This window comes from Plectropomus leopardus, chromosome 7 (genome assembly GCF_026936395.1).
Source record: "Plectropomus leopardus strain MGB_pleo_1.0 chromosome 7, ASM2693639v1, whole genome shotgun sequence".
NCBI classification, from domain to species: domain Eukaryota; kingdom Metazoa; phylum Chordata; class Actinopteri; order Perciformes; family Serranidae; genus Plectropomus; species Plectropomus leopardus.
Genome location: NC_142182.1, coordinates 7,184,425 through 7,197,730, shown reverse-complemented (window position 1 = coordinate 7,197,730; position 13,306 = coordinate 7,184,425). Strand labels below are relative to the sequence as shown.

At 39.7% G+C, this 13,306-nt stretch overlaps 1 protein-coding gene across 1 annotated transcript in view; it reads left to right on the top strand.

Annotated features, from left to right (window-relative positions):
• The window catches only part of zcchc14 (zinc finger, CCHC domain containing 14), a 34,278-nt gene that overhangs the window by 10,188 nt on the left and 10,784 nt on the right, over positions 1–13,306 (top strand). The window contains exons 3-7 of the mRNA XM_088079766.1: positions 3,133–3,361; positions 10,196–10,266; positions 10,410–10,481; positions 11,330–11,397; positions 12,618–12,796. Coding sequence (XP_087935892.1) covers positions 3,133–3,361; positions 10,196–10,266; positions 10,410–10,481; positions 11,330–11,397; positions 12,618–12,796 — 619 coding nt within the window. The remainder of the gene's footprint in view (positions 1–3,132; positions 3,362–10,195; positions 10,267–10,409; positions 10,482–11,329; positions 11,398–12,617; positions 12,797–13,306) is intronic.

The window sequence follows — 13,306 nt, the reverse complement described above, 5'->3', positions numbered from 1 at the left end:
TGATCAGTCAAAAAGATGCACTGATCGACCTGAGTCCGATGTTTGAGATCGGATCAGCATATCACTATTCTTTATAGTCCATTACCTTCCCCCCTGTCCTGTGTGCAAACATGAGCGCCCCCTGGTGCAGATTGACTGGAATAGTTCTGTGTGGCTCAATCCGAGCCACTTTGCTTATTTCCTGTTTACAGAAGCAGGGCTGTGTGTGAACACCAGATTTTTTTTCAGCACACGCAAAGAACAAACAGCCTGTGGACCGTGATGAAAGAATAGCTGAATCAGACAAAAAGTGTATTAGATTAGAGTCACAGACTGCACTGTAAAGTGTTGAACAGATACTGTACGCATGTGGCACACATTAAGTCCAGTTTCTTTGAATTTCCTGTTGTGCTTACATCTCATAGATACGCATAAGCATGACAAATGGTTTACAGTACTGGCTTTGAGTTGAGTAATATTTCATAATCTCCTGGGCTTTAGGGACTCACAGACTGTGCTGTTTGTCTGAAAGACATATGACAGCTTGTGGCACAGGATTGTGTTAACATTCAATTCATGAACAACAGACTGTAATTATATAACTTTTGTTTTGGCCCCTAAATCTGCTTTAATTTGTTTTATGGTCACTTGGGGGCTGCACAACATGCTGCAAACACAACACATATTATCACTTCATAAATCTGATATGGTTAACTTTTTAGCATTTATTTGGATTTGTGTTTTTATTGGCCTAATGAACGTAAGTCCAGTATTCACTTTTCTTTTAAGCGCTATTTTTGGTCTCAACCAACTTCTGAAGCAAATATCTGGCCCTTTAGCTACTAAATGCTTCAATATGTTGCAGTTTTGCAGTGTTTTATTCAGTCACCATCTCACATAATACAATAAGAACAAACAATACGAACTGTATAAACAAAATCATAATAGTCAGGTAGTGACTGAAAATGCTCAGGCAGAAGCAAAAGCTTCTACATGCCTGTACTACATTTTTAACTATTTAAATTACCATTTCAAGAATAAAAAAAATGATTCAGACTTGTAACCCTCAAGAAAAATGTTGTAAACAATTCTTTTAAAAAACCCAAAATTTTAGTCATCAGTAACATTTCAAACATCATGTATGTGTAGTAAAGAAGTGATGGAAATGTAAACGTAAGAACTTAAAAAACATTATGTGGCTTTTTTGTCTCCTGTCCGGTCCAAATGAACTGAGCCACAGTTTTGAAAGTATCCACAGAAACTACTAATTGCAGGAGAGGTCATAGGAAAGCATGTCCAACACAGATTGAAATTAAATCCCCAAAATATTGTTTTGGTAAGAAGAGTATCTTTGGAGTTTTACAAAATGAAATTGTTAAGAGATGACAATATTCCCTGGACCAGATTAGTAAGGTTTGGTGGGAGATCTGGGATCAGTTTCCGAGGTGTTGTCAAGCGAAGCACGTCAGCCCCAATTTCAATCAGAGCAGCCGTTCATCCGAACAGTGAAAGGCAGCTCTGGGTTTGTGTTTGTATGTTTCTCCCTACAACTTCTCCTCGAGGGCGCTGCTATAAATAAGAGTGCCCCCTCAGTTGACGAGCCTGGTTAAATATTGGTTTGCTCGCGCTGCCATATCTTTTTCCTCACTTTGTCTTAGCACTGTGCCAGCCCTGGAGAGAGCGTTGCTTAGTATTCAAGTTTGTTCGTGCAATGACAGCACAGCTTCAGCATTGCATTCACATAGATGGTTGTGAATGTTGCCTTGTGTTTTTAATGCCTGCAAGTCTCACGGAAGAAACTTGATCGATAACTTTAACCTCCTTTTGGGAATGGGACGATAGGCTTTGGCAGGATTTATTTTTTACATAGCTTCACACCATCTTATAATTTCACTCAGGTCTCAGGCATTGCCATTACCTATACTCCACCCGCAAACAACCCCCCAGCTAACCTGCCCCCCAAAGCCCTCCAGGTGTCCCCCTGAAGTGGGCCACCTCTTCCACCTCGGCTCGTACTACTGGCTCCGAAGGCCTTGGACAGCAAAAGGGCATCTGCTAGCACTGTCGGCAGCAACGAGGACACCCGGAGTCTCTGCTGTTGCAGACGTGTTACTCATTATCTGTCATTTAGCAACCTGAGGCGCGGGGAGAGAATAAACATCCCAAGTGCAATAACTACAGTCTCAAAGCAAAGATTACATAAGAGGGTGATAGTAGGATCCTCCAATCCCGAAAATCTGATTTAATTTCCCTATTCAGAAAATTCAGTAAGAATGCCAGAACCCTTTTCATGGAAGCCATCAAATTTGAAACTGACGCAATTTCAAACCATGTCGGTGATCTCTTGAATTCCTGCACTTCTAAAATTGCAAATGTAATTGATGCCATTGCTCCTGTTAAGGTGAAATCGATCACTGAAAGGCAAAAGGCACCTTGAAGAAACACCCCATATGTAATGGTCCAGAAAAGGGAGTATCGGGAGTAAATCAAAGCACCACATTCACTTTAAAAATTATAAAGAAATATTACACATTTCCAATCTGAGCTTGAGAAGTGCAAAGCTGTCATTTTTTTCTGAGATCATCAACAAAACCAGGAACAGCTCACACATGCTGTTTGCTGCAGCGGACAGAATAACTAACTCTCCGGTTACAATATCTCCAAAACTAATTTCCACCAGCAAATCTAACAAGGTTGCAGCCTTTTTAAAAATATTTTTATATATTTTCTCTATTCTAATTTATTGTAAGTCCTTTTTCTTTAAGAAGTTTTCTGTTTTATTGCTCTGTAAAGCACTTTGAATTGCCCTGTTGTATGAAATGTGCTATACAAATAAAGCTGCCTTGCTTTGTGTTTGCTTTGTGCCCATGTGGGACTGTGAAGGCTGACAGGAAAAGGGAAACTGTGTGGGAGTTTTTCTTCGTGGTCGCATGAGAGCAGATGCAGAATTCACTTTATGCATTTTTTTAGTTGGCCCGTCTGTAAGCAAAGACATAGCACCTTGAGGTCACTGTTATTTTGGCACTGCACATGCTCAAGTGTGCAAACAAGCTGAGGAGTTAAAGCTGTCCTGTGTCTGGTCATGCACCGTGACCTGTGCTCTGTGGTTTTAACCTCTCTTTTACTGAATGATCTCTCATCTCTGCACTCCAGAGCCAGACCAGAGAGGCCGGCACAGTTTCAGGGCTTGGCTCGGGGGTCTCCATGGGACGACGAGAGCAAGCGGTCAGCCAGGAGCTTACCCCGCCTCATCCGGACCTCCCTCCTCCTCCACCTCCTCCTCCCCCTCCTCCTCCTCCACCACCTCCTCATCTGCCTCCTCTACCTGCTGGGCAGGGTCAGGATGCAGCAACCAAGAACCATCAGGGGAAAGCAGGAAAAGGTGAGCGACTGGAGTAATTGCAGAAGTTTTATCTTTCGATCACATTTTGTGTCACTCTCAGATGAACACGTATGATGATCCTGTACTATTTACAGCAGTGATTCCCAACTGGTGGGTCGGGGTCCAAAAGTGGGTCTTTTCTGCATAGACCACAACTGACTCATGAATGTGCCAAGTTTGTAAAAAAAAAACCAAAAAACAAAGCTGAATTATGAAGTACAGTGAATTTTACGCAGTGTTATTTAGAAGTACCGTTTCTGTGTTTTATTTACATTTTTTTGAATCAGATTGAATGTGTGGAAGTTTATCTAACCTGTGGACCTTGAAAGAATGACCAAAGAAAAATCTGGACCACTTGGCTGGACCAGTTGGGAACCACTGATTTCCAGGACATATAGCCCTCTGTAATGGAAACATTCTCTACAGCGCTGTTGTATTCCCTTCATCTTATTGTCTCTCTGTTTGATGTAATGTATGGATGCACGTGTGTGACCTCATCCCCGTCCTCCATCGGTGCGTGTCGGAATGAAGCGTGTGTGTGATGGTATACACCCAGTTAAGCCCAGTTGAACATGTTGTGGCATGCTGGCACATCTGAGCACTAAAACTAAGTGTAAAGAATGCTGCCTTAAGGCTCAGGGGTGTGTGTTTGTGTGTGTGTGTGTGTGTGTGTGTGTGTGTGTGTGTGTGTGTGTGTATGTGTGTGTGTGTGTGTGTGTGTGTGTGTGTGTGTGTGTGTGTGTGTGTGTGTGTTTGTGTGTGTGTGTGTGTGTGTGTGAGAGAGAGAGAGCTTTAGTCTAATGTGTCACTTCAGGATACACATGGTTTTAGGCTTAGTGTGATCATCATCACAAAACCTTCTAAATCAACAATGAATGTTGTGATAAAACTGCAGGATCTGTTAGAATATGTTCTTCTTGTAGTGCTGGGTGGTATGACCTAAAACTTGTATCACAGTATTTTTAAAGATTCTGGCAGTTTCACAGTATATCACAGCATTTTTAAAATTTTTTTTTGCATCACTGTGCTTTAATATAGGCTATTATATGGCTTTTTCTGCTATCAGTAATATATAAAATGTCTATAAAAATATCTTATATATGTCATCACATATATACTGAGGGCCTCCAAAGGGGGGTAGTGGTGATGTCTCAGCACTGCAGAGAGGAAGAGTAAAAGCAGAAACAGTGAGATGTATGATGAAGAGCTGCAGACATCAGGCTCTTACTGCACCTCTGCAAACAGCTCACCCCCAACAGTTACCCTTTTTTACCTGCCATGTCCTGTGATGGAAAAACATTTGAACAAAATAAGAGGGGACAAGCATGAACTTTTACTCAAAACAAGCTGTGATCAGTTAGACAAACCTTCAGGTAGCCCTGCTGTAATGGGCTGACATGCTGAGTCAAACCAAGTCAAGCCAAGCCAGCACATTTGAGTGGAAAAACAGTAAAAGCAGCCACGCCCTTAATGATGCGTACCTTTGGGCCATAATAAAATGCAAACAGTTGAGTTATATTAAAAAATCCCCCCTGTTCAGCTGTCATGAATGGTAAATTTAGCTATAGAAGCTAGGCTTCTGGGTTATATTTCATACCTTCCTGAAATGTCACAATCTATTACGTTGTAATCTTGCGGCACTGACACCCCCATCCCCCATGGCGAGTATGCGACTTACTTTCAGCTTTCAGACTGATGATAATAAGAGAAACCCACAAAAAGTAAAAAAAAAAAAAGTAATATTCTCACACCTATTGTCCATATCAAACAGAGAACTACAACCGTACTCCTTTTGGATTTCAACTTTCTCTCGGTCATAGACAACTGACGAGGTTTAATTGTCTTGGTAACTCATCAAAACCCACTTCATTCAAACTCAACAGAAACAAAATACACTCCACTAAACCACTGTGGTTAGTCTTGCTACTAATCTAGTTAATAAGTCCACTGTTCCAACAATCATAAACTCCATAAATTCACCAAGTTAGATGTAAAAAAAACCCCCAAAAAACATGCAGTTGTTCCCCACAGTCTATGTCTGACTGCCGGCTGTTTACAGTCCTGTAACTTCTCCCTCCACCACAAGGTGTCTTTCAGCTCAGCTGCCTGTTCCACCAGTAAAAGACTGCTAAAATACTGAGCTCTGGGGGTGCGTGCTGTGCACCAGTATTTATGATAGTGTTGAAAAACATACCTTCAGGATTTCGAAATACCCTGGTTGGTATATAATACCGGATACTTCCCAATTCTAATAGGGACCAAAACTGCTTTTTGCACCAGGCTTTAAAAAGTTATTTTCTGCTGTGAAGTTTTTTAGGCGTTTTAACATGGAGGTTTGTGGGGATTGCCATCCTTAAGTGGCCATTCTTTTTGCACTTTGTGTTAGGATCATTTTCCAGTCTCAGAGGTTGCCACTTGGGCAAAAATCTTACATTAGCAAAAGTTGATAGCAGCACCTTGTTGTCCATTCATCACGATCACATGCACACTGAATTATTGGTTATTCATAAGACCATCTGATCACCTCAGGATATCTTCCATTATCATTGAAGTGATATCAGTCTCTGAGAGACCAGCTGGTGTCTCGGGGTGTACAGTGTTGGGTTTTAGTCAGGGCAAGCCTCACCAAGCCCGTCTGTTATTGTCTTGGCCTCCAGCCTCTGTCTGTAACACAATACTCAACAATCCACTGCCTCATGGTCACACCACATAGCTGTCAACAACATAAACACACACACAGAGTTGTATTCAGCATGTACAACATATAAACATATAAAGCACAAATGCAGGGAAGCGAACACAAACACTCTTACAGGAACACACAATTCAGTTTATATGCCATGCCGTGCTATTTTCCCTGTGTGTGTTTACAGTTTTTTTTTTACCTCAGGCCGAGCAGAATCAGCCACACCTCATGTCTTGGTTTTACAGTGTGTTTTTTCTGGCACACACACACAAACTGTAGTTAACTCTTTGAAGCCTGAAATCATTTGTTTGATTTCTTTCAAAAACATGGTTAGACGGCAGCGAGCGTCCCAATAATGTGCAAGAAATTTGTGAAAAGAAGAAAATGATCTGAAAATAGAAAAAAAGGGACAGTCAAAACAAAGAAATTACCCAAAAAGTGCTTAAAATAATTATAATTTTAGTAACATAATTTTAAAATGATGCTAATTATAAATAAAGTTTCTAGACATTTTTCCCTACTCTTTTGGTTGGTATGATAAATGACAGAGTTATGGAAATAAAAAACTACAGTAATAATTTTACAGTTTTACAAAATATACAATGCATAACATAATTTTAAATATATTTGTATGATAATTATGAATATAGTTTTCTGGACATTCTTCCCTAGCTTTTTAAAATATTTCTTACAAGTTGTTGTTTTTTTTAAAAATAATTTTCCACATTTTTCACCAACTTGCTCATTACCTTATACCCCAATGTTTTTGAAAGAACTCAAACCGATTGACTAAGGGTCCAAAGATTTGAATACTTGAGAAAGTCGTCTAAATGCAGCTCAAGAAAAATGATGTTGCTCTAGGTTTAAAAGGATTAAAGACACACAACCAACTTAAAAGATATTTATCACCATATAGAAGTATCTCTTCCTGAGATACTTGAAATTATTCCTTTGATCATGTCATGCACACACACTCTTGGACTTCATGATGTGTGTGTGTGTGTGTGGCAAGCGAGATTAGTGTGAATGGCAGGCGGCATTTAAAGCCTTGCACAGCTGCTGCCCAACAGGCACTGTGTGTGTGTGTGTGTGTGTGTGTGTGTGTGTGTGTGTGTGTGTGTGTGTGTGTGTGTGTGTGTTTGTGTGTGTGTGTGTGTGTGAGTGATGAAAGCGACTCCTCTGTCTTTCCTCCTTTATCCCCATCGTTATTCGTCTCCGCCTTCCCTCGTCATCTCCTCCCCTGCTGCTTGTGCCTGCACGCCTCATGTGTTTTCAGATAGAGTCTGATATGTTAGAACCTTTACCTGGAGGTCCTCTGGGTGCACGCACACACACGCACACACACACTCACATTCATTTAGTATTCCCACCATTTCAACTCACTCTCACTTTCTACATAATGACATGGATCTAATAGCAGTGGAGCAGCCCTAACCTGCTTCTGCACCTGAGGCGTGCAACCATACATAGATGCAGACACACATGTGAATGCATATTGTCTTAACTCATGTGAGACAGATGTATGTCCATAGAGATTTACTGAATACAAGTTCTGTTTAAAAAAAAGGCCTATGTGCAATTTGACAGGAAAAGACCAAGGTAATCTTTTGAAAGCTGAGAAAATTCACCTGAATTTGTTCAAGAATATAAGACATGACATAAAAAGGCAATGAGCAAGCCCCACGAAAATTATAAAAAAAAATTAGTTAAAGTTACAGGAAAAATTCCTGAAAATTGGCAAAAAAGAAGAGTAAAAAACAAAAAAGTTACCTGGAATCTTTTAAAAAATAATGTATACATATATTTCTGTAACATAATTGTAAACATATAATTATAATAAATATGTAGTTCTCTTTACATTTTTTAATTTTTATTTTTCAATTTTTTTTAATGTTTTTTTTATTATTATTTTTTTTTTTACATTTTTCTAATATGTTTTTGTTTTTTTTCATGTCATTTTTCATGTCACCTTTTACAAATTTCTTGCGATTTATGGGACATTTCTCGCTGAATTGCTCATTACCCCTTTTTCATGTTGTCAAAAGAAATCAATTTACTAAGGTTTTAAAGGTTTAAATGAAAGGCGTCTGAATGCTGCACAAGAAAAGTTACACTGATTCAGGTTTCAAAGGGTAAAGCCTAAAAAACGCACATAGAAAAGTTCTAATACAAGAACTTTTATTACAAACATCATGTGCTCTGGACAATACGGAATGAGGGCGTAGGGGCCTGTCAAGAGGATTTGGTGCCAGAATCGAGGCCTGGATGATTACACAAAGGCCTCGAGATGTAACTGCCTTGATAGTCTTGGCCAGCCCCAGTGTTATTAATTTGGTACAAATAGCTACAGGCGGACAGAGGACAGAATACAGGTTGGACCAGACAGATAGCAGAATTTGGGGAGGTTGAATTCCAGATGGAGAGCACCATCCTGAATGAGTTGTAGCAGCAGCTGTGGGTAGGGCTTTGGCAGGGGTTTCTGTCCAGATGGCAAATTGGAGTGCATATACTGTACATGGAGCACTTGTTGGCAAGATTTTAGCTTCAACTGATGGACAAAATGTTCAGTCAGGTAGCTGCAGGACTCTGAGTGCACAGAGAGATCTTTAAGTCATTAAAGGGGTACTTTGCTAATTTTCAACCAGCTATGTGGGTAGTATGTGCAGATGAACTGTGGTAAAAGTCCCTCCCATCTGACTTCGCCAAACAATGTAATTTACAACATCGGGCACATCTCGGCAGGCTCTCCGGCTCTTGGTTGAGCTTTAGGCTGTACTTACGCATTTTCATATTGCTCACCACCGCAGTCACAAAGAATGTCATTCATGAAACGTGAGCAGAACGAATTTGTGTATAAAATGTTTGCAGGAGGAAATTTACGTGTATTCCGGCATTCATTTAATTATTAGTCGCTCCAGTCTTTTCTTAGGTTCTAACAAAATCTACACCTGATATTGACCTCTCGTAGTGTTTGTGTAAAAAAAGGAATGCAGATAAATATTGTTTGTCATTAGTGTCAGAAAAGTTTTTCTCTCTCTTTCTTTATTTGCGGCATGTTGTCAGTTCAAAAAGGATGCACTCATCCATAGTAATTTTATTGCTGGGATGTCTGCTAGTTGCTTACAAGCAGGAGCACGCTTTCAATTTATGATTGATTTGCATTTATGAAGATGCACACGTGCCTACGATCAAATCTGAGTTTTCCATGGCGTTCATAAATCTGGTGTAGGTTTTTAGTACCATCTGCTCACAGATTTACTAACATTTCATGAATTAGACCCAGAAGAGTATAGAGCTGGATCAACAGACTTACCCGCCGCCCTCTCCGTCTCTGAAAGTCAGACCAAAATAAAACTAGGAGGTCCTCATCGAATACAAATCAAGATTATGTTACTTCACTGTCTGTTTCTCTCTAAATGTGTTTTCAAAGACATATTTTAACCCTGTTTAGCTGTAAAAATGAGAGTTTGTGAACAGAAAGGGGTGCCACACTGCTTCCTTAAACCTGTCAAAAACTGGAGAAATGCAAGTTTCTGCATGTGTAGAAATGATTTGTTGTTATAGAAAAAAAAATGTCTGAATGATTTTTTTACACAACCTGTCACCTTGATTCTAACTTCTGACGCCAGTATTAGTCTAATGGGATTAGTTTAAATAGAACAAAAAAACATCTTGACTAAAAGTAATGATTAAATTTCAATTGACTAAAACTAGACTAAAGCTATGAAGGATAAAAAATGACTAAAATGTGACAAAAGCGTAAGACTTTATCTAAAATAGCTGCCAAAATTAACACTGGTTGGGGAAAGTGAGATATTTTGCAACATAATATAGGAATAAAATCTGAACATCTGGAGAAGACATGGAATCAACAATCCTACCAACTTTAAGAACACACTGTACACTGAAGTAATTGTGTGTTATGCTTAAACTTTCAAAGTCAATGTACTTATAGCTGATGGCATGATTAAACTTGTAACTAATCTGCTTTTGTCCCCACATGATTTCTTACGTTTGAGAGGAGGCCAAGTTTAAATTCCTCCTGGCAGTTTAATCCAACACAGTATTCATGACTGATGTGACAAAGCAACTGTCTGAAACATGTGAAGCGTTTTAATCGTGTGTTGAATAATCTGTGCTTCTTTCAGTGGTGATCGAGAGGGTGGTGCTGAGAGGAGTGACACATAAGTCTGAAGACACCAGTGAATATGTGTTTGAGGTGGGTTCAGTGTAAACACAGACCCTTCCCACATTCCTAAATTTTCTGTATTCATCTCTTAATATTTTTACCCTTTATGTCCACCTGCTGTTCTGCTTCTTCTACTCCATCACCTCCTTCCTCCTTTGCACTCCCTCCTACAGGCCAACTGGTCCGATGGCTTTGTGTCCTCAGTCGTCAAAACTCAGCAGGAGGTAACGGAGCTGATGACCCAGGTCAGGACCACTGTTGAAGCACAGATGTTTACTTTCACAGATTGATAATGATAATACTAATACTAATAATACTACTACCACTACTACTACTAATAATATTAATAATAATAGTGAATAGTACTGTTTATTCAACAAATTAATCTTTTACAAGTGTAATCCAAGGATGTCTCGATGACGTATTTTTGCATTTTATATTTAATATTAAGTATTTGTCGAAACAAAGTCCCAGTCCCATACTTATATTTCTCTAAATAATACAACTGCACAGGGAACACTTTAAGTAGGCTTCTTTAAAGTTATTAAAACAATCCAATATATTTCCTATGCTTGACAGTATGATTAAATGAATAGCTCAATTCAATGCATTAGCCTATTACTATAATTATTATTATTGTTATCATTTTATTGATTTTATTACATTTTATTATTATTTATTTATTTATTTTACAAAATAAAGTATAAAATGACAAACCCTCCCTTTAATCTTTTGCCCCCATTGCTATCTCCAATAATCATAATAATAATAATAATGATAATAGATTTTATTTATGGGTGCCTTTCAGGACACTCAAGGTCACCTTACAAAAAATAACAGCATAAAATCCAAACAAAGAAAACAATATAAAGTGAAAAAAAAGTGTCTGTCCTTTTAAGCAAGTATCCTTAGTGTTTGTTGCTTCAGTGCAGCCTTTGTTTGAGTTACCTAAATGAACTATATTTCATCAACTGTTCATTTGTGTCGTCGAAACAATATACCTGAGTATCATCTGCATAGAAACGTAATAACACTATGTGCTTTGTTTAGTATGTTTTCATGTCTTAATAGTTAAACCTTTTTGTTTTCTAAGCTGTCACAAGCATTTCCTGACGACGGAGTGGAGAAATTCCTTCCTCAGTCCATTGAGCTGGACCCCAGGTTAGTACCATAACAGACACCGTTTTTAGTGTTATCTCTGTCCCATTACGGACAGGTTTGTGTGAGTTGAGGAAAATTTGATTGAGCTAATTCGGGAATCAATGTTTATTTAAGAGAGTTTGGGTTTCCTGCCTCTTAACCTAAGTTTAGCTCAGTCTTTGTGTGTTTTTAACTGTTTTAAGTGTGTTGCAGGGTACATCATCAATGACTTATATCAGCAGAGCAGACCGACCTATCAGCCGATATTTTATTTTAGACATAAAACTCAATTAACACCCGTCCTAGACGAGGCTTGAACCAGCAACCTCAGGCATGCTAACCGCCTGATTTACCCACTGAGCCAAACCTCCTGACACTTTGCATGTTTTCGACATGCGCTTTAGCTCATTATCGGCAGTGACGTCTGTAGAAAACTTGACTGATATATGAGTCAAGCATATAAATAACTAAGCTCTTGGCAGGGAAATTCAGTATTCAGTATATGGACATTCAGAAGACAAGGAGACAATTGTGTGTTTTTTAACTGTTTTAAGTGTTTGTTGCAAGGTACATCATCGATGACTTATATCAGCAGAGCAGGCATATATCAGACGATATTTTATTTATGTCATAAAAGTCAAAATTAACCAGTCCCAGATAAGACCTGAACCAGCAACCTCAGGCACGCTAACCGCCTGAGTTACCCACTGAGCCAAACCCTCTGACACTTGTGGTCTTACAGTTTACGAGTAAGTGATTTAACAGACCGAGCCGATGCATCTGACACCAACTGTGTTTTAAGTTGCACTTCAGACTCTTCTCTGGGAAGCCGCCTGTAAAACTTACTTGCCCTGGATGAGGTTCAAACTCAACATTCAAAATAGTTTAAAAAAATATTTATTAAATAAGTAATTTACATGAAGTTGTCATGATTTGGTCTGCAAATTACGTACACCAAGATGACGTGGAATTTTTGTGCCCTCCATTGCCATCTAGTGGGCGCTGGAAGTGCTACATCATGTGAAATATTTCACTCCAGGGTCCAAACTCTCTTCTTGCCTGATCCAACTTTCGCTGAAATTAATGAAACACTTTAGCTGGAGTTCACCATTACCCCGACATACATAGGGGTGCGAGGGCCCTTTCATCGCTTTAATTGTTTTTTGCTTTTTTCACCCTCCCCATGTCTGTCTGACTCGCTCTCTGTCCTCCCTGCTGTCCATGTCTCTGCCTGTGGCCAGGTGTCTGACAGCACTGCCCTGCCATGTCCTCCAGCACCACAGCATCCAGCTGTTCTTCACCTCCACCAGGCCTCTCTCACCCAGCTGTCCTGCCTCCCTCCCCTCCTCCCTCCCTCCATTACCCTCCCCACTTCCTACGGCTCCTGTAGCCCCGACCTGTCCATTTACCTCCAGCTCTAGTAAGTCTTTATTTTGGTTTGTTGTCTTTTTTCATGATTTTTGGGGGGATTTAATATCATTTCTGTGTCTGTCCTTTTATTTTAAATGTAGATAAACAGGAGACTACATATAGGAGAAATCATAAGATAAGTTTCAAAAAGATTCCCCTTGATATCTGAATATGAGTCGACAAATAAGATAAGCTAAACTGTAAATGTCATGAATGTGTGCGTCTCTAAAGAGGGCAGCAGGGACATAAAACAGGAGATCCCTATTCTTAGATGCAGGGGAAGATGGTGCCAAGGATAGACAGGGGAAGACGGGCAAGTTAAAAGACTTCTTGTCTGGGTTTTGGTGTTGGGGAAGAGAGAGGGGAGTGAAGAAAGAGGTAATGGAAAGGACAAGGCTGTGAGCCGAGGTCTTGGCTGGTGGTAGTGAGGAGGTGAGACAGGTGAGCCTGCAGGCAGTTTGTGTTGGAGGTGTCGCAGGGAGTGGACGGGGTCTATTTTAGTCTAGTGTGGGAATTCAGC